General features: G+C 39.7%; 1 protein-coding gene across 5 annotated transcripts in view; it reads right to left on the bottom strand.

Moving 5' to 3' along the window:
- The window catches only part of DNAL1 (dynein axonemal light chain 1), a 62233-nt gene extending 36545 nt beyond the window's left edge, over nt 1-25688 (bottom strand). Inside the window, exons 1-4 of one of the 5 annotated variants that reach the window (XM_027066112.2) lie at nt 17705-17975; nt 15101-15197; nt 13411-13518; nt 917-955 (exon numbers count right to left, since the gene is read on the bottom strand). In XM_027066112.2, coding sequence (XP_026921913.1) covers nt 917-955; nt 13411-13518; nt 15101-15197; nt 17705-17823 — 363 coding nt within the window. In that variant the 5' untranslated portion in view covers nt 17824-17975. Of the gene's footprint in view, nt 1-916; nt 956-12798; nt 12911-13410; nt 13519-14405; nt 15198-17704; nt 18489-18768; nt 18969-23831 lie in introns of those variants that run through there. The other 4 variants (XR_008299510.1, XM_053224693.1, XM_053224692.1 and 1 more) reach the window with 4 other exon arrangements.
- Between the last annotated feature and the right edge of the window lie 1220 nt (nt 25689-26908).

The following is a 26908-nucleotide window of genomic DNA, read 5'->3' as shown; positions in this document are numbered from 1 at the left end:
TTGAATTACAACTGTTCAACATTCTTTATAGAATGTTATATTCAAAATATTTATAGTTTATATTTAATGCATGTTTTTTACAATGCAGTTTCTAATGTTAGTATCTGCTTTAGTATGTTTTCCAGCTTTATTGACATGTAACATTGTATAAGTCTAAGGTGATGATTTGATACATGCATATATTGCAAAATGATAAACACAATAAGATTAGCTAACTCATCTATCACCTCACATAATTTTTTTTTTAGTGCTGAGAACATTTAAGATCTACTCTCTTAGCAACTTTCAAGTATATAATACAATATTATTAACTATAGTCACCATGCTGTATATCAGATGCCTAGAACTTGTCTTATAACTAGAAGTCGTACCCTTTAACCAACATCTCCCCAAGTCCCCCACATGCCAATCCCCAGCAATCAACATTCTATTTTTTGTTTCTGTGCGTTCAGCTTTTTTAGATTTCACATATGAGTGAGATCATAGAGTATGTCTTTCTCTGTCTGACTTATTTCACTTATCATAATGCACTCAAGGTCCATCCATGTTGTCATAAATGGCAGGATTTCCTTTTTGTGGCTGAATAATATTCCATTCTGTATATATATACATTTTTAAATCCATTTATCCACTGATAGACATTTAGGATACTGATAATGATATAACCCACTGATTTTAATCAGATTTTCCCAATTTTGCTAGTATTCATTTATATATGAGTATAAATGCTTTTGTATGTGTGTATTAAGTGTATACAATTTTATCTGTGTAGGTTCATGTACCAACCCCCACAGTCAAAATAGCTAAATAGCTCCAGTACCACAAAGATTCCTTGTATTGAATGATCAGATTTAAATACCTATCCAAAAACTCTCCTTGTATGGTCTCTAGAAGAGGTAAAAATTCATATACTCACCCATCTGGCTAGAGCTTCTTTGATTGTTGTTGCTTTTGCCTTAAAAAGAGAAGAAACAAGAGTGTCTTTATTGGTATGATTTGTTGATTCAACTTTTATGCAGTAATTATTAGCCTTGGCATCTACTATTGAAAAGATTAACTTCTTTCTTTCAGACTTTATAGGCAAACAAGCATGTTTTAATTTCCTGGAATCAGAATGATTTACTTAAATACCTTTCAGAGGTGCACCTGGGTGGCTCAGTCAGTTAAGCATCCAACTTCAGCTAAGGTCATGATCTCATGGTTTGTGGGTTCAAGCCTCACATTGGACTCTGTGCTGAAAGCTCAGAGACTAGAGCCTGCTTCGAATTCTGTGTCTCCCTCTCTGTCTCGGTCTTTCCCCCACTTGCACGCATGCTCTCTCTCTCAAAAATAAATAAATAAACATTAAAAAAAATAAATACTTCTCAGATAAATTAAGGAAATCATGGTGTAATACCCATATACTTCACTCCACTTGCTTTACAAAAAAGATATACCTTTTAACATTTGATATTAAAATATATCTTATTTCACTGATTCTAAGATCTACATCTTTTACATTTTGACATCTTGGAAATTTGGATGCATTTTACAACCAGGAACAATTTACAATTACTGTGGCCAGGTGGCAGTGGTAAATATCTAGAAAAATATTAACCATTTTATTTCATATATTTATATTCCTTTTTATGTTTGTAGAGAATGATATATGATAAAAATTTACATGCCCAAATACAATTAAAAAAATTTTTTAATGTCTATTTATTGATCTTTGAGAGAGAGAGAGAGAGAGAGAGAGAGCGCGCACACAAACAGGGGAGGGGCCAAAAGAGAGATGGAGACACAGAAGCTGAAGCAGGCTCCAGGCTCTGAACCATCAGCACAAAGCTGGACAGGGGGCTCGAACTCACAAACTGTGAGATCACTACCTGAGCCAAAGTCAGATGCTTAACCAACTGAGCCACCCAGGTGCCCCCCAAATATATTTAAAAGAACTCTGTTAATAAGAACAAAATAAAAATTCTAAAGGACAGGAAATTACCTGTCAGGGTTTAATTCCAATTTCTTATTTTTCTTTCTTAGAACATAAAATAATGTTGCACTTTATAATCAATAGTATCTCAGATTCAATTTAATATGACACAACTTTAAATGTGAGAAAAGGAAGACATCCTTTGAATTATTGCTAGAGTTAATTAAAAAAAGAACAAAACCCCAAACAATAACAAAAGGAAAAATGTTAAAGTATAGTTGACCCTTGCACAAGATGAGCATTTAGGGACACCAACCTCTCTCCCTGAACAGTCAAAAATCTGAGTATAACTTTTGACTCCCCCAAAACTTTACTAATAGCCTACTGTTGACCAGAAGCCTTACCAATAACATAAACAGTGGATTAACACATATTTTGTATGTCATATGTATTATATACTATATTCTGACAATAAAGTAAGCTAGAGAAAAGAAAATGTTATTAAGAAAATCATAGGGAAGAGGAAATACATTTATAGTACCACAGTGTATTTAACTGAAAATAATCTACATAAGTGGACCAGTGCAGTGTTGCTCAACATGTATATCCTCACAATGGCATATACATGCCATTATGTCTAGAAAGTAAAGACATAGTAATAAATAGCCCTTGAGTTACAAAGTAAACTATAAATTAAAGTAAAACTAAAGACAAAAAATATTAAAATTTAAGGAATATAACATTTAAAAGGAGACTTACGGCTTCAAATACATTTATTTTTTTTTCAAAATGTATATTTATTTTTGAGAGAGAGAGACAGAGCATGAATGGGGGAGGGGCAGAGAGAGGGAGACCACAGAATCCAAAGCAGGCTCCAGGCTCTGGGCTGTCAGCACAGGGCTCGAACTCATGAACCGTGAGATCATGACCTGAGGTGACGTCAGACACTTAACCAACTGAGCCACCCAGGTGCCCTCAAATACATTTATTAAAATATAAGAGAAAACACTGAGGAGGGCACTTATTGGGATGAGCACTGGGTGTTGTATGTAAGCAATGAATCATAGGAATCTACCCCCAAAACCTAGAGCACACTGTAGACACTTTACGTTAGCCAATTTGACAATAAATTATATTTTAAAAAATAAGAGAAAAATAAGAGACACAAAACAAATATGCTAAGCATTCAAGACATTTCAATAAGCACATCATTGCAAACACAAAGAAAGCTGAAAGAAATACAAAGGAAGAAGTTGATGAAAACAGACCAGAGGAAAAAAAGATGGACATAACTAAAAGTTGGTTCCTAAATTTCTAGCAAGCCTAGCTAAGAAAAAGACAGCTATAGAACAAAAATATAGAATCAGAGGAAATAATATAGATACCATAAAGATTTAAAAGTAAAATACTGGGGCGCTTGGGTGGCTCAGTCAGTTAAGCATCCAACCCTTGATAATGGCTCAAGTCACAATCTCATGGTTCGGTTCATGAGAAAGAGCCCAAGTCTGGCTCTGAACTGACAGTGTGGGGCTTGTTTGGGATTCTCTCTCCCTCTTTCTCTGCCCCTTCCCTGCTCACACACTTTCTCTCTCAAAATAAATAAATAAACATTAAAAAATAAATAAATAAGGGGTGCCTGCTCAGTCAGTTGAGCATCTGACTTTGGCTCAGGTCATGATCTCATGGTTTGTGAGTTCCAGCCCCACATCAGGCTCACTACTGTCAGCACAGAACCTACGTCAGATCCTCTGTCCCCCTGTCTCTACCCCTCCCCAGCTTGCACTCTCTCAAAAATAAACATTTTTAGTAAACAATAAATAAATAAATAAATAAATAAATAAATAAATAAAGTGAAAATAAAATTTTATAAGCAAATATGTGGTAATAAGTTTGAAAACCTAAACAAAGAATGCATATTTAGAAAAAACACAAAAGTGCTGAACTGTCACAGGAAGAATCAGAAAACCTGAATAGGCCAATAACTATTTTAAATGTTAAAAAGATAATCAGGGCACCTGGGTGGCTCAGTCGGTTAAGTGTCCAGCTCAGCTCAGGTCATGATTTCAGGGTTCATGAGTTCGAGTCCCGCATCAGGCTCTGTGCTGACAGCTCAGAGCCCAGAGCCTGCTTCAGATTCTGGGTCTCCCTTGCTCTCTACCCCTCTCCCATTTGCACTCTGTGTGTGTGTGTGTGTGTGTGTGTGTGTGTGTGTGTGTGTCTCTCTCTCTCTCTCTCTCAAAAATAAATAAACATTAAAAGAAATTAAAAAGAAAAAAAAAAGATAATCAAAGGCGCACCTGGGTGGCTCAGTCGGTTACGCATCCGACTTCGGCTCAGGTCAGGATCTCCCAGTTCACGAGTTCAAGCCCCGCATCAGGCTCTGCGCTGACAGCTCAGAGCCTGGAGCTTGCTTCAGATTCTGTGTCTCCCTCCCTTTCTACCCCTCCCCTGATTGCGCTCTCTCTCTCAAAAATAAATAAAAACATTAAAATAAAAAAGATAATCAGAGATTTGCCTTCATTCTCCTTTCCTAAAGCTCCAAGCCTAGATAATTTTACAAGTAAATTCTGCCAAATTTTCAAGGAACAGATATTCCCTGTTATAAAAGTTGTTTCAGAAACCAGAAAAAGAGGGAAAACTGCTAATTTATTTTATAAGGCTAGAATAACCTTGATGCCATAACCAGATAAGGGCTCCTCTTCTCAGCATAGATTTGAAAATCCTAGATACAACAACAGATCTCCAAAGCCAATGGGGAATAATAATCGTGATCAAGAATGGCTAATCCCAGGAGCATAAGGATTGTTTAACAACAAGAAAGCCTATAAATATAATTTACTAAGAGTTAAAGGGAAATTGCCTATCTAATAAAAGCTACATACCAAAAACCTAAAGCAAATGCCATATTTTATGAAGAAATTCATTCATTTTAGCAAATATTTATTATCTACTATGTACCAAACATTCTTTTACATGCTTAGGACGTATCAATGAACAAAACAAAGATTGCTGCTTTCCTGAAACTTACATCTATTGGCAGGAAACAGATGAAAAATAATATATTTAATAAATAAATTATATAGTATATTAGAAAGTGACAGTTATTAAGGAAATTGGCTGCTTAACCAACTGAGACACCCAGGAGCCCCTAGAGTATGTTTATTTTAAATAAGATGGTTAAGGAGAATCACACTGGAAAGATCGAAAAGTATATAATCAGAGGAGGGGTCCGAGATGGCAAAGCAGCATCAAAGTTCTCTGCTTCTCATCCCTGAAATGCAACTAGATCAGCATCAAACCACTTTGCACACCCAGAGAATTAATCTGAGGATTAACACAGCAATCTGCATAACTTAAGCCACAGAACTCGGCAGGTATTCGGGATGGAGAGGTGAACTGGGGAGAGAGAATCTGTGGAGGGTAGGGAGTGGTATTTGCGGAGAGAGGACAGAGAAGGGGGGGGAGAGTACAGGAAAAGCACTCCCCTTGAAAGTAGCTGGAGAGAGGGGCGCCTGGGTGGCGCAGTCGGTTAAGCGTCTGACTTCAGCCAGGTCACGATCTCGCGGTCCGTGAGTTCGAGCCCCGCGTCAGGCTCTGGGCTGATGGCTCAGAGCCTGAAGCCTGTTTCCAATTCTGTGTCTCCCTCTCTCTGTGACCCTCCCCCGTTCATGCTCTGTCTCTCTCTGTCCCAAAAATAAATAAATGTTGAAAAAAAAAATTAAAAAAAAAAAAAAAGAAAGTAGCTGGAGAGAAAGAGAAAGAGTGAAAGCACCCACAAGTACCTAAACAAGAAAAGAAGAGGGAAGAGGGTTTCAATGTCATTAGGATTCTATAAATAGGGCAGAGTAGCATCAGAAATTCTGCAGCCCAATACCTGGAGGTGCTCTGGTGGGAAGGGCAAATCCCCAGAGGCAGGCAGCGAGGTCTGAGCAGTCCATGGGCCACACAGGGAGAAGTGGTTCCCCTGCTACCCTGCTAGGAGGGCATTTGGTAGAGGCCATGCAGTCTGCCCACAGGCAAAGGTCCCAGCAGACCCCCGAGGACATGACTGCTGGTATTGGAACAAAAATGCCAGAGTGTGGTAAAACCTGGTGTGGGTTGTGTGTTGTGATTTACCATAATCCCTGAAACACTGCCACTATGCCATCAGATGAACTTAGACTGGGGCAAACCAGCATCCAGCCACAACCTCTCATCCTCTACAGCAGCATGATCACAAGGAATGTCCCCAGGGGCAAGCAGGCATCCGGCCATTGCTCAGCAAGACCCTTCCTCAGAGGGTTGGAGCAGGTCTAAGCAGCAGGGCCCTCAGAAGTGAGGGGTTTGGAAACACAGCCCCATCTGAGATAAAATTCAGGAGGGAGGTGCCATCTAAGCTGACGGCTTGGACACAGACAGTGTAGAAATAGGGAGTGGATGGAAACCAGAAACAAAGAAGTTGTGCTTGATTGCCAGTAGGGTAGAGCAGAGTTCTGATAGTAGAGACGGAGAAGCTGGATGCCATTTTCACCTCTGACACATGCACACAAACACGTGCACGTGGGCCACACTGATCCGCTCCAGTAAGCTAAGCAGCGCCACCTAGCGGAGAACAGAGTCATTACACCACGACCTGTCCAACTGCACCAACCAAGCCCTAGAGAAACACCATAAGTCTCCACCTGATTAGCGGACGGGCTATAAAGTGCTTCATAGTTTGACTTCTAGGGGAAACCAGATGTAATTTCATTCAGAATTCATTCTGTTCACTGGTCCATCTATTTGGGGTTTTTTTGTTTGTTTTGTGTTTTTTCTTTTCTTTTCTTATTCTTGGATACAGAAAGAGAAAAAAAATATTTTTATTCTCCATTGTTATATAATTAAAAAAATTTTTTTACTACATTTTTTGGAAATTTATTTTTTTATTCTATTTTACCTTCTCCAATTCATTTCATTGTATTTTATTGTATATCTTTTTTTAATTTTTAAATTATTTCTTACTTTTTTCTTTTTCTTTTTCTTTTCTTTTCTTTCCTTTTTTCTCTATGAAATTAAGCTTCTTTCAAGGATCTAGGATCAGCATGTCAAACATACCTAGGATCTAGCTTCCTTTATTTGATTTTTTGGTATTGTTTCTAATCTTTTTAATTTTAATTTTTTATTTTATTAATTCTTTTTCTTCCTCCAAAATGACAAAACTAATTAATTAACCCCAAAAGAAAGAATAGGAAGAAATGACAGTCAGGGACTTATCAACACAGATATAAGCAAGATGTCTGAACTAGAATTAGGAGTCATGATAATAAGAATACCAGCTGGGGTTGAAAAAAAGCATAGAATCCCTTTCTGCAGAGATGAAAGAAGCAAAATCTAGTCAGAATGAAATTAAAAATTCTATAACAGAGATGCAATCTCAAATTGTTGCCATGGCTGCAAGGATGGATGAAGCAGAGCAGCGAATCAGTGACATAGAAGACAAAATTATGGAGAATAATGAAGCAGAAAGAAGAGAGAAACTAAGGCAAAAGAGCACGATATAAGATTTAGAGAACTCAATGACTCACTAAAAAGAAATAACATCCAAATCATAGGAATCCCAGAAGATGAAGAGAGAGAAAAAGGGGTAGAAGGTTTATGTGAGCAAATCATAGCAGAAAACTTTCCTAACCTGGGGATAGACATAGACATTAAAATCCAAGAAACACAGAGAACTCCCATTAGATTCAACGAAAAGGCATATCATCAACAAGGCATATCATAGCCAAATTCACAAAATACACAGATAAGGAAAGAATTATGAAAGCAGCAAGGGGAAAATAGTCCTTAACCTATAAGTGAAGACAGATCAGGTTCACAGCAGACCTATCCACAGAAATTTGGCAGGCCAGAAAGGAGTGGCAGGATATATACAATATGCTGAATCAGAAAAATATGCAGACAAGAGTTCTTTATCCAGACAGGCTGTCATTCAAAATAGGAGAAATAAAGAGTTTCACAGACAAACAAAAACTAAAGGAGTTTATGACCACTAAACTGGCCCTGCAAGGAATTTTAAGGAGGACTCTCTGAGAGGAGAAAAGACAAAACAAAACAAAAAAGACCAAAAGCAACAAAGACTAGAAAGGACCAGAGACCACCACCAGAAACTCCAACTCTATAGGCAACGCAATGGCAATAAATTAATATCTTTCAGTACTCACTCTAAATGTCAATGGTCTAAATGCTCCAATCAAAAGATATAGTGTAACAGAATGGATAAGAAAACAAGATCTGTCTATATGCTGTTTACAAGAGACCCATTTTAGACCTAAAGACACTTTCAGATTGAAAGTAAGGGGATTGAGGGGTACCTGGGTGGCTCAGTCAGATAAGCGTCTGACTTTGGCTCAGGTCATGATCTCACAATTTGTGAGTTCAAGCCCCACTTCAGGCTCTGTGCTGACAGCTCAGAGTCTGGAGCCTGCTTAGGATTCTGTGTCTCATTCTCTCTCTGCCCCTCCCCCACTTGTGCTCTGTCTTTCTCTATCTCTCAAAAAAAATTTTTTTAAATAAAATAAATAAGATATTTTAGGGGCTCTTGGGTGGCTCAGTTGGTTAAGCATCCAACTCTTGATTTCAGCTAAGGTCATGATCTCACAGATAGTGAGATCAAGTACCAAGTCGGGCTCTGCACTGACAGCTCAGAGCCTGCTTGGGATTCTCTCTCTCCCTGCCCCTCCCCTGCTTATGCTGTCTCTCTCAAAATAAATAATTAAAATTTTTTTTAAAAGATATTTTGGGGCACCTGGGTGGCTCAGTTGGTTTAGCATCCGACTTTGGCTCAGATCATGATCTCATAGCTCATGGGTTCAAGCCCCTGGTCAGGCTTTGTGCTAACAGCTCAGAGCCTGGAGGCTGATTCAGATTCAGTCTAGGTATCTCTCTGCCACTCCCCCACTTGCGCACTGCATCTGTCTCTCAAATATAAATAAACATTTTAAAAGTTTTAAAATAAATAAACTTTTAAAAAAGTATATTTTGGGGCACCTAGGTGGCTCAGTCGGTTAAGCTTCCGACTTCATCTCATGTCATGATCTCCCAGTTTGCAGGTTCAAGCTCCACGTTGGGCTCTGTGCTGACAGCTCAGAGCCTGGAGCCTGCTTTGGAGTCTGTGTCTTCCACTCCCTCTACCCACCCCCCCCCCCCAACTCATGCTCAGTCTCTCTCTCTCTGTCTCTCTCTCTCAAAAATGAATAATCATTTTTAAAAAGTTTTTTAAAAATGGTTATTTTTAAAAAGTATTCTCTTTAAGATTCCAATACATCAAAGATACCTACTATCATTCCTACTGTTTAACATGGTATAAGAGATCTTTGTCAATGTTATAATAAAATACAAATTAGAATGATTAAAAGGAGGAAATAAAACTCACTATTGGCAGATGATCATCTACATTAAGAACAGTAGAATAAATTGACAAATATTAGAACAAATGGAGTTCAGTAAGTGAAGAACACTATTGAGAAAGTTAACAGAAAAGTTGTGAGAAGATATTTTCAATATAAAACCAACAAAAGACTAATATCTAGAATGTAGGAGAAACTCCTAAAATTCAGAAACAAAAAGGAAAATTAGAAAAATTTTACAAGAAATATAAACAGAATTCACAGAAACTGAAATCCAAATGACTAACAATATCATGAGGTATTCAAACTCACTGAAAATCAGAGAAATGCAGAATAAAACAATGCGATACTAAAATACATCCTCAGCTTGGCAAAAGTTAGAAATTTGGTGCGAAAAAAGAAGAACTCTCATGCATTGCTAAAGGAAGTAAAAACTAACAGAGCCAAGGGTGCCTGGCTGGATCAGTCCGCAAAGCATGCAGCTATCAATCTCAGGGTGTGAGTTCAAGACCCACATTGGGGGTAGAGCTTACTTAAAAAACAAACCAAACTAGCAGAGCCATTACGGAAAGTAATCCGACAGTGCCTAAGGAAATTAAATATGCACAGGCCCTCTGACTCTGAAATCCCACTCCTGGGTACATTTCCCAGAGAGATCCTTACATGGGCCCATGAAAAAAACACACAGAAGAATACTTTCAAGTTGGAAGCAATCTAGTAGTCTACAAATTGGTTTATAAGGTCACTAATTCCTCTATAGATTGCAGGAGTCAAAAACAGAAATGCCTAAAGGACCAGTGGATAATGGATAAATGGGTAAAAGTGGCCATATAAAGATGTTAACCTTTACTCTAGTTCTAGAAAACAATTGGCAGGTGGGACTTGATTTACCCTAATATCACATTTCTTCAAATATTAAAACTCCATTATTGAAAATAACACCCATGGGGTGCTTGGGTGGCTGATTCGGTTAAGTGTCCGACTCTTGATTTCAGTTCAGGTCATGATCTCATGGTTAGTGAGATCGAGCCCTGTGCCAGGCTCTGTGCTGATGGCGCAGAGCCTGCTTAGGATTCTCTCTCCCTCTCTCTCTGCCCCTCCCCTGTTCACTCACTCTCTCAAATAAACATTTTTTAAAAAACCACCCTTATTTGGGGGCACCTGGGTGGCTCAGTCAGTTAAACATCCGACTTCAGTCCAGGTCATGATCTCATGGTTCATGAGTTCGAGCCCCATGTGGGGCTCTGTGTTGACAGCTCAAAGCCTGGAGCCTCTTTGGATTCTGTGTCTCAGTCTCTCTCTGTTCCTTCCCTGCCTGTGCTCTCTCTGTCTCTCAAAAATAAATAAACATTAAAAAGTTTTAAAGAAAAAACACCCTTATTTTATGTACCAGTAAGAGAGAAAAGATGTTGCCAGGGCTCCTGGGTGGCTCAGTCGGGTGAGTGACAGGCTCTTGATTTCGGCTCAGGTCATGATCCCAGAGTAGTGGGATCAAGCCCCAGGTTGGGCTCCATGCTCAGCTCAGCTTAGCTTAATATTCTCTCTCTCTCCCTCTGCCCCTCTCCTGTACTCTCTTTCTATAAATAAATACATTAAATTAATAAATAAATAAAAGATGTTGCCAATTATATGACACCACCATATTTTAGTAATACAAAAATGGGTGTAAAAATATATCCAATGGGGAAATATGATATTTCTGATTTTTCAGAGAGGCCATAAATCTGGGTTTTGATGTGAAATATGATCATTTAAAGACATTGGAAGCTAGTGTTTTTTAATTAAAAAACCATGTGGGCCTGATTTCTGGAGGGCTCTAGAACCACCAGTTTCCAGTCTCAGCTAGCTTCCTGATTCTCTATTTGAAGATTTTCAATAATTCTCATGGTACATGCTTTCAGAATTATTTAGAGCTGATTATTTCTTCACCTGAACATAAACCTAGGTTCCACGGGTGCCTGAATGGCTCAGTCCATTAAGTGTCAGACTTCAGCTCAGGTCATGATCTTGTGGTTTGTGAGTTCGAGTCCCACATCGGACTCTGCACTGGTGGTGTGGAGCCTGATTGGGATTCTCTCTCTTTCTCTCTCTCAAAATAAATAAACTTAAAACAAAACAAAAACCTAGGTTCCAGAACTTTTTACTGTCTTTGGTAGTGTTTTTCAGCTACATGTCTGTGGAATAAAGTAAGGAAAGCACAGAGAAAACTACTTTTAAAAGAGTAGTATTTAATCTTGTGGTTGAGGGCAGGCATGAATTCGTTATCATTTCAATTTCCTGGGCTCAATTTCTCCCCACTTAAACAGCACTGGAATCACAAAAAGAAGACAACTAATTAAGGATGCCTGGGTGGCTCAGTCTAAGCATGAACTTCATCTCAGGTCACTCAGGTCATGATCTCACAGTTCGGGAGTCATAGTTCGGGAGTTCAAGCCCTGCCTAGCAAGGGCTCTGTGCTGACAGCGCAGAGCCTGGAGCCTGCTTGGAGCGCTGTGTCTCCTTCTCTCTCTGCCCCTCCCCTGCCCCTTGTTAACACTCGGTGTCTCTCTCTCTCTCTCTCAAAAATAAACATTGAAAATAAAAAAGACAACTAATTATACTTATTCTTCATAAACATCTCCATCTGGCAGGACATACATTGCTAAACAGCTCTGACTGGGTCTGTAACCAACCAACAACATTCCTTTTCAAACTACTAGCTGGATCTACCAAATCTGTAAGCAAAACAGTGCATACTTTAAGTAGGAGTTGAGGAACATCAGTAGGTAAAATCACTACTTCGGAAAGAGCTTTGATTGGATAGACCACTGATAGATTTCAAATCCAAGGTAGTGGTACTTCGCTAAATGTGATGGGACACCCTTCAATTTTAGAATCACTTGACGTGCATTGCTGAAATGGACATTCCCGAACCCCATCATATTAAAAATTCATAACGTGCATTCCAACAAGCTCAATCTTGGGCCGCCTATACTTATGCATACTTAAATTTGAGAAACGCTATCCTAATATATTCTATCAGAGTGGGCTTTCCAATGCTACCTAATAACTGCACTTACAGTCATTCAGAGGGCAACTTGGGCACATCACAGGTTAGGAATACTGCTGCACTCGGTGTTACACACATTCCTCTCATAACTAGCTCCCCGAGCCCCGTCTCGCCAGAGAGAAAATTACTTCTATTTACAGAAAAATCCTTATTCACACACTCTGCCTTCCATCACCTTTCCCACTCTCGTCCGCTCTTTTTCGAGCATTTCCTGTCCTTTGCCCTCCTTTTCTCTGTCAGAGTCCGATCATATTAACCCAACCTGCAATCCGCCCCAGGCCGCCCTCACTCCAGACCACCCGGTGGCAGGGCTTCTCTTTCGCCTCAGGCCTCTGATTCCTGAGCTAGCTAGCGTCGGTTACCGGCTTCCTTCCGCTGATCGAGGACCCCCCCCACCCTTAACACGCCACAGTCACCCTTTTCCATTTCCAATCCCTTCTCCTCTTTGGCTACGAGGCCTAGAGGGTACTCACCATTCCGGCCGTTGCTACTGTCACTGCTCTGGTTGCTAGGGCCCGCCGAGGTCAGTGCGCGTGCGCACTTCTCGGAACCCTCCGCGGATCCCAACCCTGGCAGCGGTACTTTCTCCCCGCCCCCCCGGTAGCGTGAGCGGGGCATTGTGGGATGGCGCGGCGGCCGCTTCGGTCCTCCCGCAGGGCTGCAGCTCGTCTCCCGGTCGCTGTGGTGGGGCTGCTGGTGGCCTGCGCGACGTGAGAGCTTAACGGCGCAGAGTGGTCCAGAGATGCTTTTTGCCGAAAGCAATTTCAGCTAATCTGAAGTGATGTACCTGCCTAAGTTTAAAACTTTAAAACCTTGCTATAAAATTCCCTTCCCCTGCAGATTGCCCCTCGCATCCTTCTTTTTATCACCTTCTGTAATTCACCTTGGCATCCGATTGAGACTATATTCAGCAGAATTTCCTCGGTTACCTTCCCCCAGCCCCTCCAGAGGAGAATGAAAGCATAAAATGCTGGTTTTATAAAACCGAAGTGTCTTTGTCCCCTCCCCTCCTCTTATTAAATTAGACAAAAATGGTAAAAATACTGAGTTGCTAAGGGCATGGAGAAATGGGGACGCGTATATACCTGTTTATAATGACACAGCCTTTCTGGAGAGCTGTTGGCAATAGTATAAAAAGCTTTAAAAACGTGTGCACCTCTGTGACCCAGTAGTTCGACTTCTAGGACTTCATCCTGAAGGAATAATCAGACAAGTGCAGAGATTTATGTTCAAGGTTTTAATAGCAGAAAGATAAACAACCCAAATGTAAACAAAAACGAATTGGTATTACTGAACATCCGAATGATGAAATAATATTCTTCCATTAAAAATGCTGCTGAAATGCATCTGCTCACATGCAGGCAGCCATGATGTTTGAATTTAAAATGCAAGTTATCAAACAAAACAGCTGGTATAATCTTCTTAAAAATTGTATACTGAACACACATTTATACATACCTATATCTTAAAGAATATTATGAGGGTCTATTGTTTGCTGCAGATTGAATTGTGTCCCCCCCACCCCCGCAATTCATGGGTTGAAGCTCTAACCCCAATGCGACTGTTTGTGGAAATAGGGACTTTAAGGAGGTAATTTCAGTTAAATGAGGCCATCAGAATGGGGCCCTAATGCAATATAACTAGTGTTGCTATAAGAGGAATAGATACACCAGGAGTGGTGGTCACAGAAGAAAGGCCATCTGAGGACACAGTAAGAAGATGGTCACCTGGAAGCCAACAAAAGAAGCCTCACCAAAAACTAACACTGTAGGCACCTTGATCTTGGAATTCCAGCCTCCAGTACTGTGAGGAAATAAATTTCTGTTGTTTAAGCCACCCAGTCTGTGGTATTTTGTTATGGCAGCCTTAGCAGACTAAAGTGTTCATTTTGCTTATTTTCTGGTTATTCTATAATGTGGCTATTTTAAATTTTGAAAAAACAAATTTCATTTTGAAAAAGGTAATTTAACCATAGTTATTTAAAAATAGGAAAAAGTAAAATGTGTATTAAAGAAAATTAAAATGAATATTTATAACATATGCAGCCTTTTTTCTTGTAGTGTTGTTTTGTTTTTGTTTGTTTGTTTGTTTGAGATCTCCACACCTCTACATGTCTCCAAACTAGAATTTTTCTTGGCTGCCAAAATCTTTGCCAGTTTTGTTGATGGGGTTGAAAGGGGAATCTAATCCTCAAACAGATCTCATAACAGAGTATGCCTCTTACTCAAAACTGTGGATTACATCATAAGGCATTGCATTAATTGTGAAATATCATTAGCAAATTAATTTTATCTTCATACTTGCTCAGAATGTTACTTTTACTTCTTGTCATTGGAGGAGTAAACTTTGACCATGAATATGTTTTATTTACCTCTATATAAACTATTTACCAATATATAAGCAAAAATTTACTGGTCTCTGAAAATTAATTTATAATATCATGCAACATTTCCCATCAAGTACATTTTGAGTTTCAGATTCTCAAAGGTTAAAAACATTCACACAGGGGCGCCTGGGTGGCTCAGTCGGTTGAGCGTCCGACTTCAGCTCAGGTCACGATCTCGCGGTCCGTGAGTTCGAGCCCCGCGTCAGGCTCTGGGCTGATGGCTCAGAGCCTGGAGCCTGCTTCCGATTCTGTGTCTCCTTCTCTCTCTGCCCCTCCCCCGTTCATGCTCTGTCTCTCTCTGTCTCAAAATAAATAAATGTTAAAAAAAAAATTAAAAATAAAATAAAAATTAAAACATTCACACAGGAAAAGAATGAAGAATTATATACTTTGGATCCTTTCTTTGTTCTCTTAAATCCTGGCAAAATAGATCCCAAAAGCTGTTCACCAGAAACTATGGCTTTGGATCTACTTGTTGCTGCAGGCCTAGGAGAAAGATAAGAGAAAGATTAAAAATATTATTGAAACAGTTTCCCCAAATTCAGAAATCACCAGACCCATTGAAAAGGGACAGTAAAATAGTGTGAAATGATAGCAAACCAAATGTTAAGGAAACTTTAATGTTCTAAACAAGAATGTGGGTTGAATAAAAGAAAAATCATCATGTTTAACAGCTGATTAGAGATTGAGCAAAATAGCTAAAAGTTGTATACCCTAAAATAAAATTTTTTAAAAAAAACTTAAAGCCTGAGAGAGTCATTAATTATTTAGGTTATTTATATAGTCAAAAAGTTTATCAGCTCAAATTAGAATGAGCAATGTAGCAATTTTCAATAGTCCACTTCCCAGATTATTATTCTCATTATACTTATTTGGTAAAAAGCCAATTTCTCCCCTATGTTTTTGGTCTGTTTTTTAAAAAACATCATTTAGGGATGTCTAGCTGGCTCAGTAGGAAAAGCATGCAACTTTTGATCTCAGGGTCGTGAGTTTGAGGCCATGTTGGGTGGTAGAGATTACTTAAATAAACCAAACTTAGAAAACAATCTTTTAAAAATCTTACATGAATAACCCCAAAATCTGGAAGTAATACATATAAACACACACACATATATATAAAGTATGACATATGCTTTCTTGTTGATGTTAATAATTTGAAACTTGTATTAATTTTTTTTTTTTTTTTTTAATTTTTAAAATAGGGGCACCTGGGTGGCTCAGTCGGTTAAGCATCCAACTCTTGATTTTTGCTCAGGTCATGATCTCACAGTTGAGACTGAGCCCCACATCAGGTTCCACGCTGACTACATACAGCCTGTTTGGGATTCTCTCCCTCTGCCCCTCCCCCATTAGCACTCTTTCTCTCTCTCAAAATAAATAAACAAACATTTCAAAAACAATTTAAATAGTGGGGGCGCCTGGGTGGCTTAGTCGGTTGAGCATCAGACTTTGGCTCAGGTCATGATCTCTCACTTCGTGGGTTCCAGCCCCACATTGACTGGGCTCTCTGCTGTTAGCGAAGAGCTCGCTTTGGATCGTCTGTTCTCCTCTCTCTGTTCCTCCCCCACTTGCACTTTCTGTCTCTCTCACAATAAATAAATAAACTTAAAAAAAAGTTTTTTAGATAGTGTTACTACTGCAAATTAGGGTGACAATACCTCATCCTCTGCCAAGAAGAGCCCAAAATATAGTTCTGACTGCAAGATCTGCTGATCAACCAAAATCAAACGCTAATAATTAATACCATAATCTTTCTCTCCAATTATGCAGAAGAAAAAAAATTAACTGAATTATGAGAAGGCCAGAATTTTAATATCTTCTAATTCCACACGTATTTTTAAAGTTTAAGATCAAAGCTCAGAACTTGCATTAAAATTATTTTAATAAATTAAGGCTTATCCACAAATTGTAATTACATTTTTGGTGAAGGTGGCGGAAAGTAGAAGGGATGAACTCTGTTTCCCTCAGATAATTACATTGTCTACTTGTGTCAATTATCAACTTGGGAGGAGAAATGGAATGTGCCTATTTTTAAATATATTTTTGAAACAAAGTGTTAAGAAAAGTTTTTTAAAGTACAGAGATAAGGGAATTATAAAGAACTAGTATGTCAGGCACCTTTGTGACTCAGTCGGTTGAGGTCTGACTTCAGCTCAGGTCATGATCTCCTGTTACGTGAGTTCAAGCCCCACATTAGGCTCACTGCTGTCAGCCTGTCAGTGCAGAACCTGCTTCAGATCCCCTGTCCCCCTCTCTCTGCCCCTCCCCTGCTTGCACTCTCCCAAAAAATAAATAAATGTTAAAAAAAAAAAAAGATTCAGTGTTTCTTAGTAATTGCTTGGCAGTTTTAAAGCAAGTAAGTATTTTTGGATTTCTAACTTTCTTTTCCCTTTTTTTTTTAAGTTTTTTATTTTGAGAGAGAGAGAGAGCACACAAGTGTGAGCAGGGAAGGAGCAGAGAGAGAGGGAGAAAGAGAGAGAATCTCAAGCAGGCTCAGCGCCGTCAGCATGGAGCACAATTCCAGGCTCAAACTCACAAACCATGGGATCATGACCTGATCCAAAATCAAGCATCAGACACTTAACTGGCTGAGCCACCCAGGTGCCTCTCTAAGTTTCTTTAAAGATCCTTGAACAGGTGACAATTAGAAAAAAAAAAAAATCAAGACCTGACTAACAACAGAAAGGATTCTGACTTCAGTCTACCACAAATCAGCCTCTGGGTCATCGTGTTAGAATTCAGTCCAGCATCTTATTCTCTTATGAGAAAGTTATCATAACCCAGTCGTTGCTCACCATAAAACCTGGGGCCTATATTCATGTATTCACCCCTGTTTAAAACAGTTTTATAACCTCTGGGACAGATAATAGCAAACTAATTATCATATGCCAGTTTTTTTTTAAAAAAACCTTTGGAAGTACGGGTGACAGGGAGGGTAAGTGAGAAGGCTGGGTAAATGGCAGATTAAAAACTGGTTTTCACTTAGCAATTACCTTGAGTTGAAGCTCAAACCAACCAACCATGGAGAAACATGGATAGTCACCAAAGTTACAGGCTCTGATGAACTTGAAGCAAGTATTTTTACTTCTTTTAAAAGCTTGCAGATGCCCATGAGAGATCTAGATTTCAGTCATTTGTCAAAAATATTCAATCAATCCCTTAAATGGTTCTGCACATATTCTAAACTTAGTTTGTTAGACTTTACCCTAGATGCAAGTGCAAAAATTCCAAGATCTTCTTCCAAGACTCAATCTGAGCGACAGCATGAGCTTTTAGCTGCCCACCTCCCAAAACAGGCACTCCCAACACGGGATCAAGGTATACAGAGAAAAAAGGGCTGTAAGGGGGATCTATTCTGTGGCCGGCGTTAGGATAGCTTAAGAGAGTAAAATTTGTCTTCCCATGCTCTGTGAGATGCTTCACAGCTATGTCAGCATAAACAGAACTCTTCCAATGCCTGTCATCCTCTCCGACTATAAAAAGGAAATGGGCACTGGCTTTTTCAAGGGGGATACGACTTTCCCGGTAGGCTGGATCCAAGGGGTCCTCCAGCGCTTCTTTAACATCATAAGCCCCTGAATCCATGGCAGAGATTTTGTCTAGGTTAAAAGGCAGTCCTGGCAGGATTGATCTACCACATGTAAGGGCAGTAGCTGTGTTAGAGACACAGCCGTTGATGCTCACAACTGCAGCTATATTTGGGAGAAAGCTAGCCATGGAAAATGCCAACTCTGCCCCTTTGCCAGAACCAATCACTCCAATGTTTGGACCTTTAACCTAGATGTTGAAGAAAAAGAAGACAAACAAGGAGGGAAGGAGGGAGGGAGGGAGAGAGAGAAAGAGAGAAAGTATGATTGTTAATGAAGTCACAAAGCACTCAATAAAGAAAAAGCATATAGGTATTCATCAGATAGCTTATTTATTTATCCATTCACGAATTCATTCAACAGGTATTTGTTATAGATATTTTCCAACCCATTAGTACCACCTTCTTTTCACTCTCTCCTGGCCCTAAGGAGTTCATTTTAAACGCATTTCTCTCTACAATCCCACTCACCTTTGGGTGACTTTGCACAAATTTAGCTGCCTCTTCAAAGTAATCTAAATTTAAGTCTTTCATGATTGGAGGTAGATCTTCATAGCCAAAAAATGGCAAAGCCAGAGTAGCAAAACCTCGACAAGCCAGGAGACTAGCTCGAGATTCATTTAATCCTCCATCACCAAACATATCAATCAAACCAGGAAAAGGACCATCTCCTATAAACCAGGAAAGAAGATTAATCTGGGATTAGACAACAGGACATTTAATGGACCATGATACCCAGTTAACATTTTCTAAATCAAATTCTAATTGTACAATTTATATTTTTTCTTTAAAAATGTTTTTATTTTTTAACTTCAAAAACATTTTAATTTTTTTTCTGTTTTGAAACATTCACCTAGGGGTGCCTGGGTGGCTCAGTCAGTTGGGTGTCTGACTCTTGGTTTCGGCTTAGGTTATGATCTCAGTTTGTGGTTCGAGCCCCATGTTGCGTTCTGTGCTGGCAGTGTGGAACCTGCTTGAGATTCTCTCTGCCTCTTCTGAGCTCTCTCTTCTCTCTCTCTCTCAAAATAAATAAATAAACTTTAAAAAAGAAATAAAACATTCACCTATTTGCCTTGAAAAGAAAACATCTGTTTTGGCTGAAATAGTTTTATTCTTGTGGTTGAAATAGATACTTGTTTTGGCTATTTTGAATAAATGTAAAAATGTTTTTACATTTTTCCCTGTGAGATATCACTGGAAAATGGTGAAAAAAATATGAAAATTTGCAAAAAAAGATATGGAAAATGTTTTGGTTTGAACTGTAAATCCTGATTAATCTAAACAAATAATTCTGGCAGTCTTTGAGTTATGAAACTATAATACCTCATTAAAAAGAAATCCGACCAACTAATTTTTGGCAAAGCAGGAAAGAATATCCAATGGAATAAAGACAGTCTCTTCAGCAAGTGGTTCTGGGAAAACTGGACAGTGACATGCAGAAGAATGAACCTGGACCACTTTCTGACACCATACACAAAAATAAACTCAAAATGGATGAAAGACCTAAAGGTAAGACAGGATGCCATCAAAATCCTCGAGGTGAAAGCAAAAACCTCTTTGATCTTGGCTGCAGCAACTTCTTACTAACACGACTCCAGATGCAAGGGAAACAAAAGCAAAAATGAACTATCGGGACCTCATCAAAATAAAAAGCTTCTGCACAGCAATCAGCAAAACTAAAAGGCAACTGACAGAATGGGAGAAGATATTTGCAAACGACATATCAGATAAAGGGTTAGTATTCAAAATCTATAAAGAACTTCTCAAACTCAACACCCAAAAAACAAATAATCCAGTGAAGAAATGGGCAAAAGACATGAATAGACACTTCTCCAAAGAAGACATCCAGATGGCCAACTGATACATGAAAAAATGCTCATCACTCATCATCAGGGAAATACAAATCAAAACCATAATGAGATACCACCTTATACCTGTCAGAATAACTAACATTAGTAACTCAGGCAACAATAGGTGTTGGTGAGGATGCAGAGAAAGAGGATCTCTTTTGCACTGCTGGTGGGAATGCAAACTGGTGCAGCCACTCTGGAAAACAGGATGGAGGTTCCTCAAAAAACTAAAAATAGAACTACCCTATGACCCAGCAATTGCACTACTAGGTATTTATCCAAGGGATACAGTTATACTGTTTCAAAGGGACACATGCACCCCCATGTTTATAGCAGCAATATCAACAATAGCCAAAGTATGGGAAAAGTCCAAATGTCCATTGATGGATGAATGGATAAAGAAGATGTAGTATATGTAAACAATGGAATATTACTCGGCAATCAAAAAGAATGAAATCTTGTCATTTGCAACTATGTGGATGGAACTGGGGGTATTATGCTACGTGAGATTGGTCAGTCAGAGAAAGACAAATGTCATATGACTTCACTCATATGAGGACTTTAGGACACAGAATGGATGAACATAAGGGAAGGGAAGCAAAAATAATATAAAAACAGGGAGAGGGACAAAACAGAAGAGACTCTTAAATATGGAGAATAAACAGAGGGTTGCTAGAGAGGTTGTGGGAAGGGAGATGGGCTAAATGGGTAAGGGGGATTAAGGAATCTACTCCGGAAATCATTGTTGCACTACATGCTAACTAATTTGGATGTAAATTAAAATAATTAAATTAATTAAAAAAAAAAAAAAGGAAATCCACGGGGCACCTGAGTGACTCGGTTGAGCAACAGACTTCGGCTCAGGTCATGATCTCACGGTTCATGAGGTTGAGCCCTGTATCTGGCTCTCCTCTGTCAGCACTGAGCCTGCTTCAGATCCTCTGTCCCTCTCTCTCTCTGCTCCTCCCCTGCTCAAGCTGTCTCAAAAGAATAAATAAATAAACATTAAAAAAAAAGGCAACTTGGGGCACCTGGGTGGCTCAGTCATTTAAGCATCTGACTCTTGATATTGGCTCAGGTCATGATTTTACAGTTCATGAGATCATGCCCTCTGTGCCAACAGGTTGAGATTCTCTCTCTCCCTCTCAAAATAAATAAATAAACTTTTAAAAAATCCAACTTTAAAGGGCCATTTGAGTTCTCAATGAGCTTCAGATACAGAGTTACCTAAATCCCTAACAAAGCCTATGCTATTTTAAAGGTCTAATGATGGTGTAATATAAAATGAACAATATGTGTAGTATAGGGGCCAAGGGCAGGCTGCCCCTAGATGGACCAATTTAGTATAAAGATTATTTTGAGTTTGAAGGGGATCAGGGGAGTTCCACTTAGAATATGCTACTTGGGCATGTGGATTATTTTGAGCTGAAGGCAACTGAGATCCTGTGAGCTCAGAGGAATGATTTTGCTCCTCCCTTAACTACATGGAAAAATCTCAATTGGGGGTCTTTCCCAGAATGAGGGTTATTGCCAGAGATAAATTTTATCTGAGTGGCCACTGTATGGCAGGGCAAAAATCAACTTTCCAAACACCTGTTCATCTTATTGCTCTATGAAATGCATTCCTTCCCTTCAAAGGCTTAGACCCCTAACCTTTTCTCCTTAGTTCAGGATGACATATATACCTCATTTTGCCTGTCTTTGGAATTTCCACGTCTGTATGGATTTCCCATACATACAGAATTAAATTTGATGTTCTCCTGTTAATCTGTCTCCTGTCAATTTGATTCTTAATCCAGCTAGAAGCTAGAAGGACCTTGAAGGGGACAGTAAATTCTTGCTCCCTGGCAGTGGAAAGGGAGTAAAATGTCAAACTATTTTCCTTCTAATGTTGACCTGTTATTTCTCTTTCAACATTCCTTTTGTAGCTTATGTTATTCATTCAACGTTCCAAGAGAAGAATTTCTCAGCCAATTGACTCCTAGTATTTCTCAGATACATTCTTTTGTGTTATTCCAACTAAAAGCGCTAGATAAATTTATAAGAACAAAATAAGAGACAAGAACATTAGAATATAAACTAAACAAGAAATCTAAAATTCCAGTGCCAGAAGCTGTTCCTAAATTTTCAAATCTAGAAATAAGTTAAGGGATATCTGGCCACCAAAGTGAAAGCTAGAGTATACATATTAAGATAGTGATTTTTAGATGGTGGTTTTCTTAACATTTGGATATCTCAGCATATCTTGATCTGCTCTTTTTAAAATTAAATAAATTTCATGCATTTCTGGATTCAAGATTACTTCCAAAATCCCTAAAGCAAGCCATGAAAAAGACAACATACAGTTCCTCAAATTATTCCAGCAATAGATTTTTCCAACCACAGCCTTCAAGATACTAACCTGATTATCACATTAAAATAACTGAGAATTTGTTTATTTTGTTTCAATTGAGAAATTTGATCCTCAGGATGTAAATTTGCTAGGACCTTATAGGATCTTAAAAAACCCCTCCACACCCTCAACTATGAAAATGTTTTTTTTTTTTATGTTTATTTATTCATTTTGAGAGAGAGAGAGAGAGAGAGTGTGTGTGTGTGTGTGTATGCACAGGGGAGGGGCAGAGAGAGGAGAGAATCCTAAGCAGGCTCTTCACTGAGAGGCTGAGAGCCAGATGTGGGGCTCCAACTGGCCAACTGTGAGATCATGACCTGAGAGGAAATCAAGAATCAGATTTTGACCTGAGAGGAAATCAAGAACCAGACGCTTAACTGAACTGAGCCACGCAGGTGTTCCTGAAAATGTTTTAAATCTCTCATTTGAAAGACTCTTAGTTGTTCCTAAGAATCCTGAGATTTGAGAGCAGAAGATAAGCCAGACTGGGCTTTAAAAAAACAAAAACAAAAACAAAAACAAACCAAAACAAAACAAAAAACCAACCTATTTCACTCATTCTCTCCTCAGCCCATGTTACTGTGGAGGTCTGAGTTTGGAGCTCAAAGAATTTGACTGCACCCTGATTTTAGCACCATCTAGCTGTGTGATTTGGTTAAAACACTTTAGGCCTCGGATTACTCATTTACAAAATAAATTGTTCTTTGATCTATGAAATGAGCAACAGAAGTGTCCTCATCATGATGAAGGTCTCTAAGGAATTAGAGTATGTCAGAAAATACAACAAAAAAGTCATCGGTATCCTAAGGTGAAACCAGAATTTAAAAAGTGAACAATATATGTAATAGGGCTTCAGTTATGTTGGGTTTGAGCAGATACCAGTGACCGATAGATTTGTATCCACTATTCTCGTCATTTTTACAAGAAATGATAACTAAAAAAGTTAACACAAAGCTCTGCCTACTAGACAGGTAAACAAATACTTATGGGAGAAACTTTACAACAATGTTATGCTTACTAGAATATGCTTAGTCACAAGTAATAATAGCAGCTGCAGCACTGGGAGTCTGAAGGGTGGGCAGCCTGCAGAAAAGAGGTTCCCGAGCAAATTGCATTTAAATCCCAGTCACCATTTAGCAAAGTGACTGTCCCACCTGGTGTCTAGGCGACAAAATAATTGAGACGCTCGCTCTGTTTTTCAGATGATAAGTTAGCTAGCAAAGCAAGCCGGCTTTCATAAATCATTTTTCCTAAATCCATGCAAAGCCCTCTGCGGAAAAGACCTCACGCACCTGGGGGCAGCAAGAAGACGCCCCGCAGGCGGCCGGCTTGCAGGCGAGCGCGGCTCAGCTCCGGGCTGGAAAACCAGCGCTGCACCTGGGCAGAGGCCAGCGCCGGGCCCAGCGGTACCGCCTGCTGCTGCGGCGCGTGGTGGACGGTCACCTCCACTTTGAGGGGGGTTTTCATCACGCCTCTCGGCATCTGGCTGAAGCAGGGATCCTCCGAGCCGACCGGGGTGAGGCTCCACAGGAGCCCCATGGGCTCCACGCCCGTGAAGTCGCCGCCCAGAGCCCGGTCCCTGGCCAGGTCCAACCCCCCGCGGCCGTCAGCCTCGTAGTGGGCCACCGATCGGAAGAGGCGGCCTCGGTAGCTGACGGCCGACGCCCGAAGGGTCACCCGCTCCCTGGGACCTAAGCCCTCCACTTTAATATCCAGGAGCTCGTCGGCCAGCCCAGTCTTGGGGGTGACGGTCAAGGTCGCAGACTTCTGGGCGAGAAGGGCAGATGTGGACATTGACCTCCGGAGCAGGAGTGGGGTTCCGGGGGTCCGGAGCACGGCATGGACAGTCCTCCACATGGCTCCGGATCTTCGCGGCTTTGACTCAGGCCAAACACACGCGGCCGGGTTCGTGTGGGAGGGACCACGGGGGGGCCTCTCCGCGGGGCCACGCAGGGCAGGCCGGGGCCTGTCCGAATGGGGCGGGGCCGGGCGGCTGAAGCAGGGCAAGAGGGGCGGGGCCGGGGGCGGGGCCCAGTGGGGCCAGAGGTGGCTGAGCGGACCAGAGAACCCGAGCTGGTTGTTCCCGCGCTACTCAGCAAAAGGCTGCAAGAAGGGGCAACTTAGGAGGGCCCGGGGTCGGTCACGGTATTGGGGTCCTTTTAGTAAGACCGCCTAAAAGAGGCAGGAGCTCATCCCCAGCCTACGCTGGACTTGGCGAGAAGGAAAAGTTAAAGGTCTTTTGACAGAAAATCCTCGTCGTTCTTTCTTTAAAATCCCTCTCTGGCCACCTGGGGTCACAATTCCCTAAACCTTGCTGAAGGAGGCTCCGTGTAATAGACTCCTTTCCTTCCCTGAAATTATTTTTGCGGGGATTAAGAAAGACTGCCAAAATTAAAGTTTAAACGTTTTAGATGAGGCAGTACAGATTTATACACTATGGAAATGATCCCTATTGTGGCCTGGCACAAGTAATAAAAACGTATGTTTTTATGTGCAGAAAAACTTACATCATGACTTTTTTTTCCCCGATAAAAAGGTGCTTAATTCACAAAATCATATTTTTCCATTAATACAAATATATGTATGTACATGCAAATAATATGGTTCTGTAAGGGTATACTTTTTTTTTAATTTAATTTGGAGAGAGAGTGGTGGTGAGGCAGAGAGAGAGAGAGGGAGAGAGAGAATCCCAATCAGGCTCTGCACTCTTCGTGCAGAGCCTGATGGAGGTGCTTGAACTCACGAACTGTGAGATCTTGATATGAGCAGAAATCAAAAGTGTCAGAGGCTTAACGGACTAAGCCACCCAGGTGCCCCTGGAAATGTATGCTTCAAGTTAATAACTGTAATTAGCCCTAAGAAAAGCCTGGAATTGGGTAATGAGTTAAGAGGGTTGAATTTTATCTGTATTACTCGAATCTTTTACGATGAAAATGTATTGATATAATTTAAAATGTTTTCCACTGTAGAATTCTATCTTAATTAAAACACGTGTAAAATGAGGTGAATTAATCCAGGTGAAAACATTCCATTAAACTGCTGTGTCAAGGAATATATATATCATATATATTAATATTTTATATAATTATATTATACATTGTATATTATATATTTATATGAATATTAATATTTGTATTAAAAATAACATATTATATAATATATAATATACAATATAATGTGTATTATATTGTATATGTTGTGGTTATATATATATTATATATATATAATATAATATATTGGCTCAGGGCACAGTTGGTGAATTTGAGCTCCACGTCATGCTTTGTGCTGACAGTTCAGAACCTAGAGCCTGCTTTGGATTCTGTGTCTCCATCTCCCTCTCTCTCTACCCCTTCCCCACTCACACTGTCTCTCTCTGTCTCAAAAATAAATAAGCGTTAAAAAAATTTTTTTTTAAAGATCATAACTGTCATGTGTCCTATTATGGCTTCAAAAATATTTGCCACTGAAACTAAATGGCCACTGGACCAAGAATTTCTGCTTTAGAGCCATACAATAACAGTGTGTTCTTTGAAAAGTACTTGTTAAAGTCCCTCTATCTTTGAAGATCTCCAGCTTTAGAAAAACAACCCAAGTGGGGCACCTGGCTGCCTCAGTCTATAGAGCATGCAACTTTTGATCTTGGGCCTGTGAGTTCAAGGCCCACATTGGGCATAGAGATTACTTTTTTTTTAAATATTTTAATTATTTTTGAAGGAGAGAGAGAGCATGAGCAGGGGAAGAGCAGAGAGAGAGGGAGACATAGAATTCAAAGCAGGCTCCAGGCTCTGAGCTGTCAGCACAGAGCCTGATGCGGGGCTCAAACTCACAAACTGTGAGACAATGACCTGAGCCGAAGTTGGGACACTTAACCAACTGAGCCATACAGGCGCCCCTGGGCATAGAGATTACTTAATAATAATAATAATAATAATAATAATAATAATATATATATAAAGAGATTACTTAATTATATACATATATATAAAGAAAAAACTTAAAAAAAAAGAAAAAGAATTCAAGGAATTTTTACTTCTGTCTACAAAATCCAACGTTATAGTGGCCACGAATATTGGATTTTGTGCATCACTGCACATACCACCTGAAAAAACAGAATGCCTTCCACAAGCTTTTATCTTCCAGTGTCCAAAGACCATTTAAAATGAATGTGCATAGGGGCACCTGGTTAAGTGTCGGACTTCGGCTCAGGTCACGATCTCACGGTTCATGAGTTCAAGCCCCACTTCAGGTTCCACATCAACAGTGTGGAGCCTGCTTGCGATTCGCTCTCTCTATGCCCCTCCCGTGCTCATGCGCTCTCTCTCTCAAAATAAATAAACTTTATCAAAAAATTTTTTTAAATATTTATTTA

The sequence above is a fragment of the Acinonyx jubatus genome, chromosome B3 (assembly GCF_027475565.1).
Source record: "Acinonyx jubatus isolate Ajub_Pintada_27869175 chromosome B3, VMU_Ajub_asm_v1.0, whole genome shotgun sequence".
In the NCBI taxonomy this organism is placed as follows: Eukaryota; Metazoa; Chordata; class Mammalia; order Carnivora; family Felidae; genus Acinonyx; species Acinonyx jubatus.
This window is presented reverse-complemented; position numbering and strand designations above follow the sequence as displayed.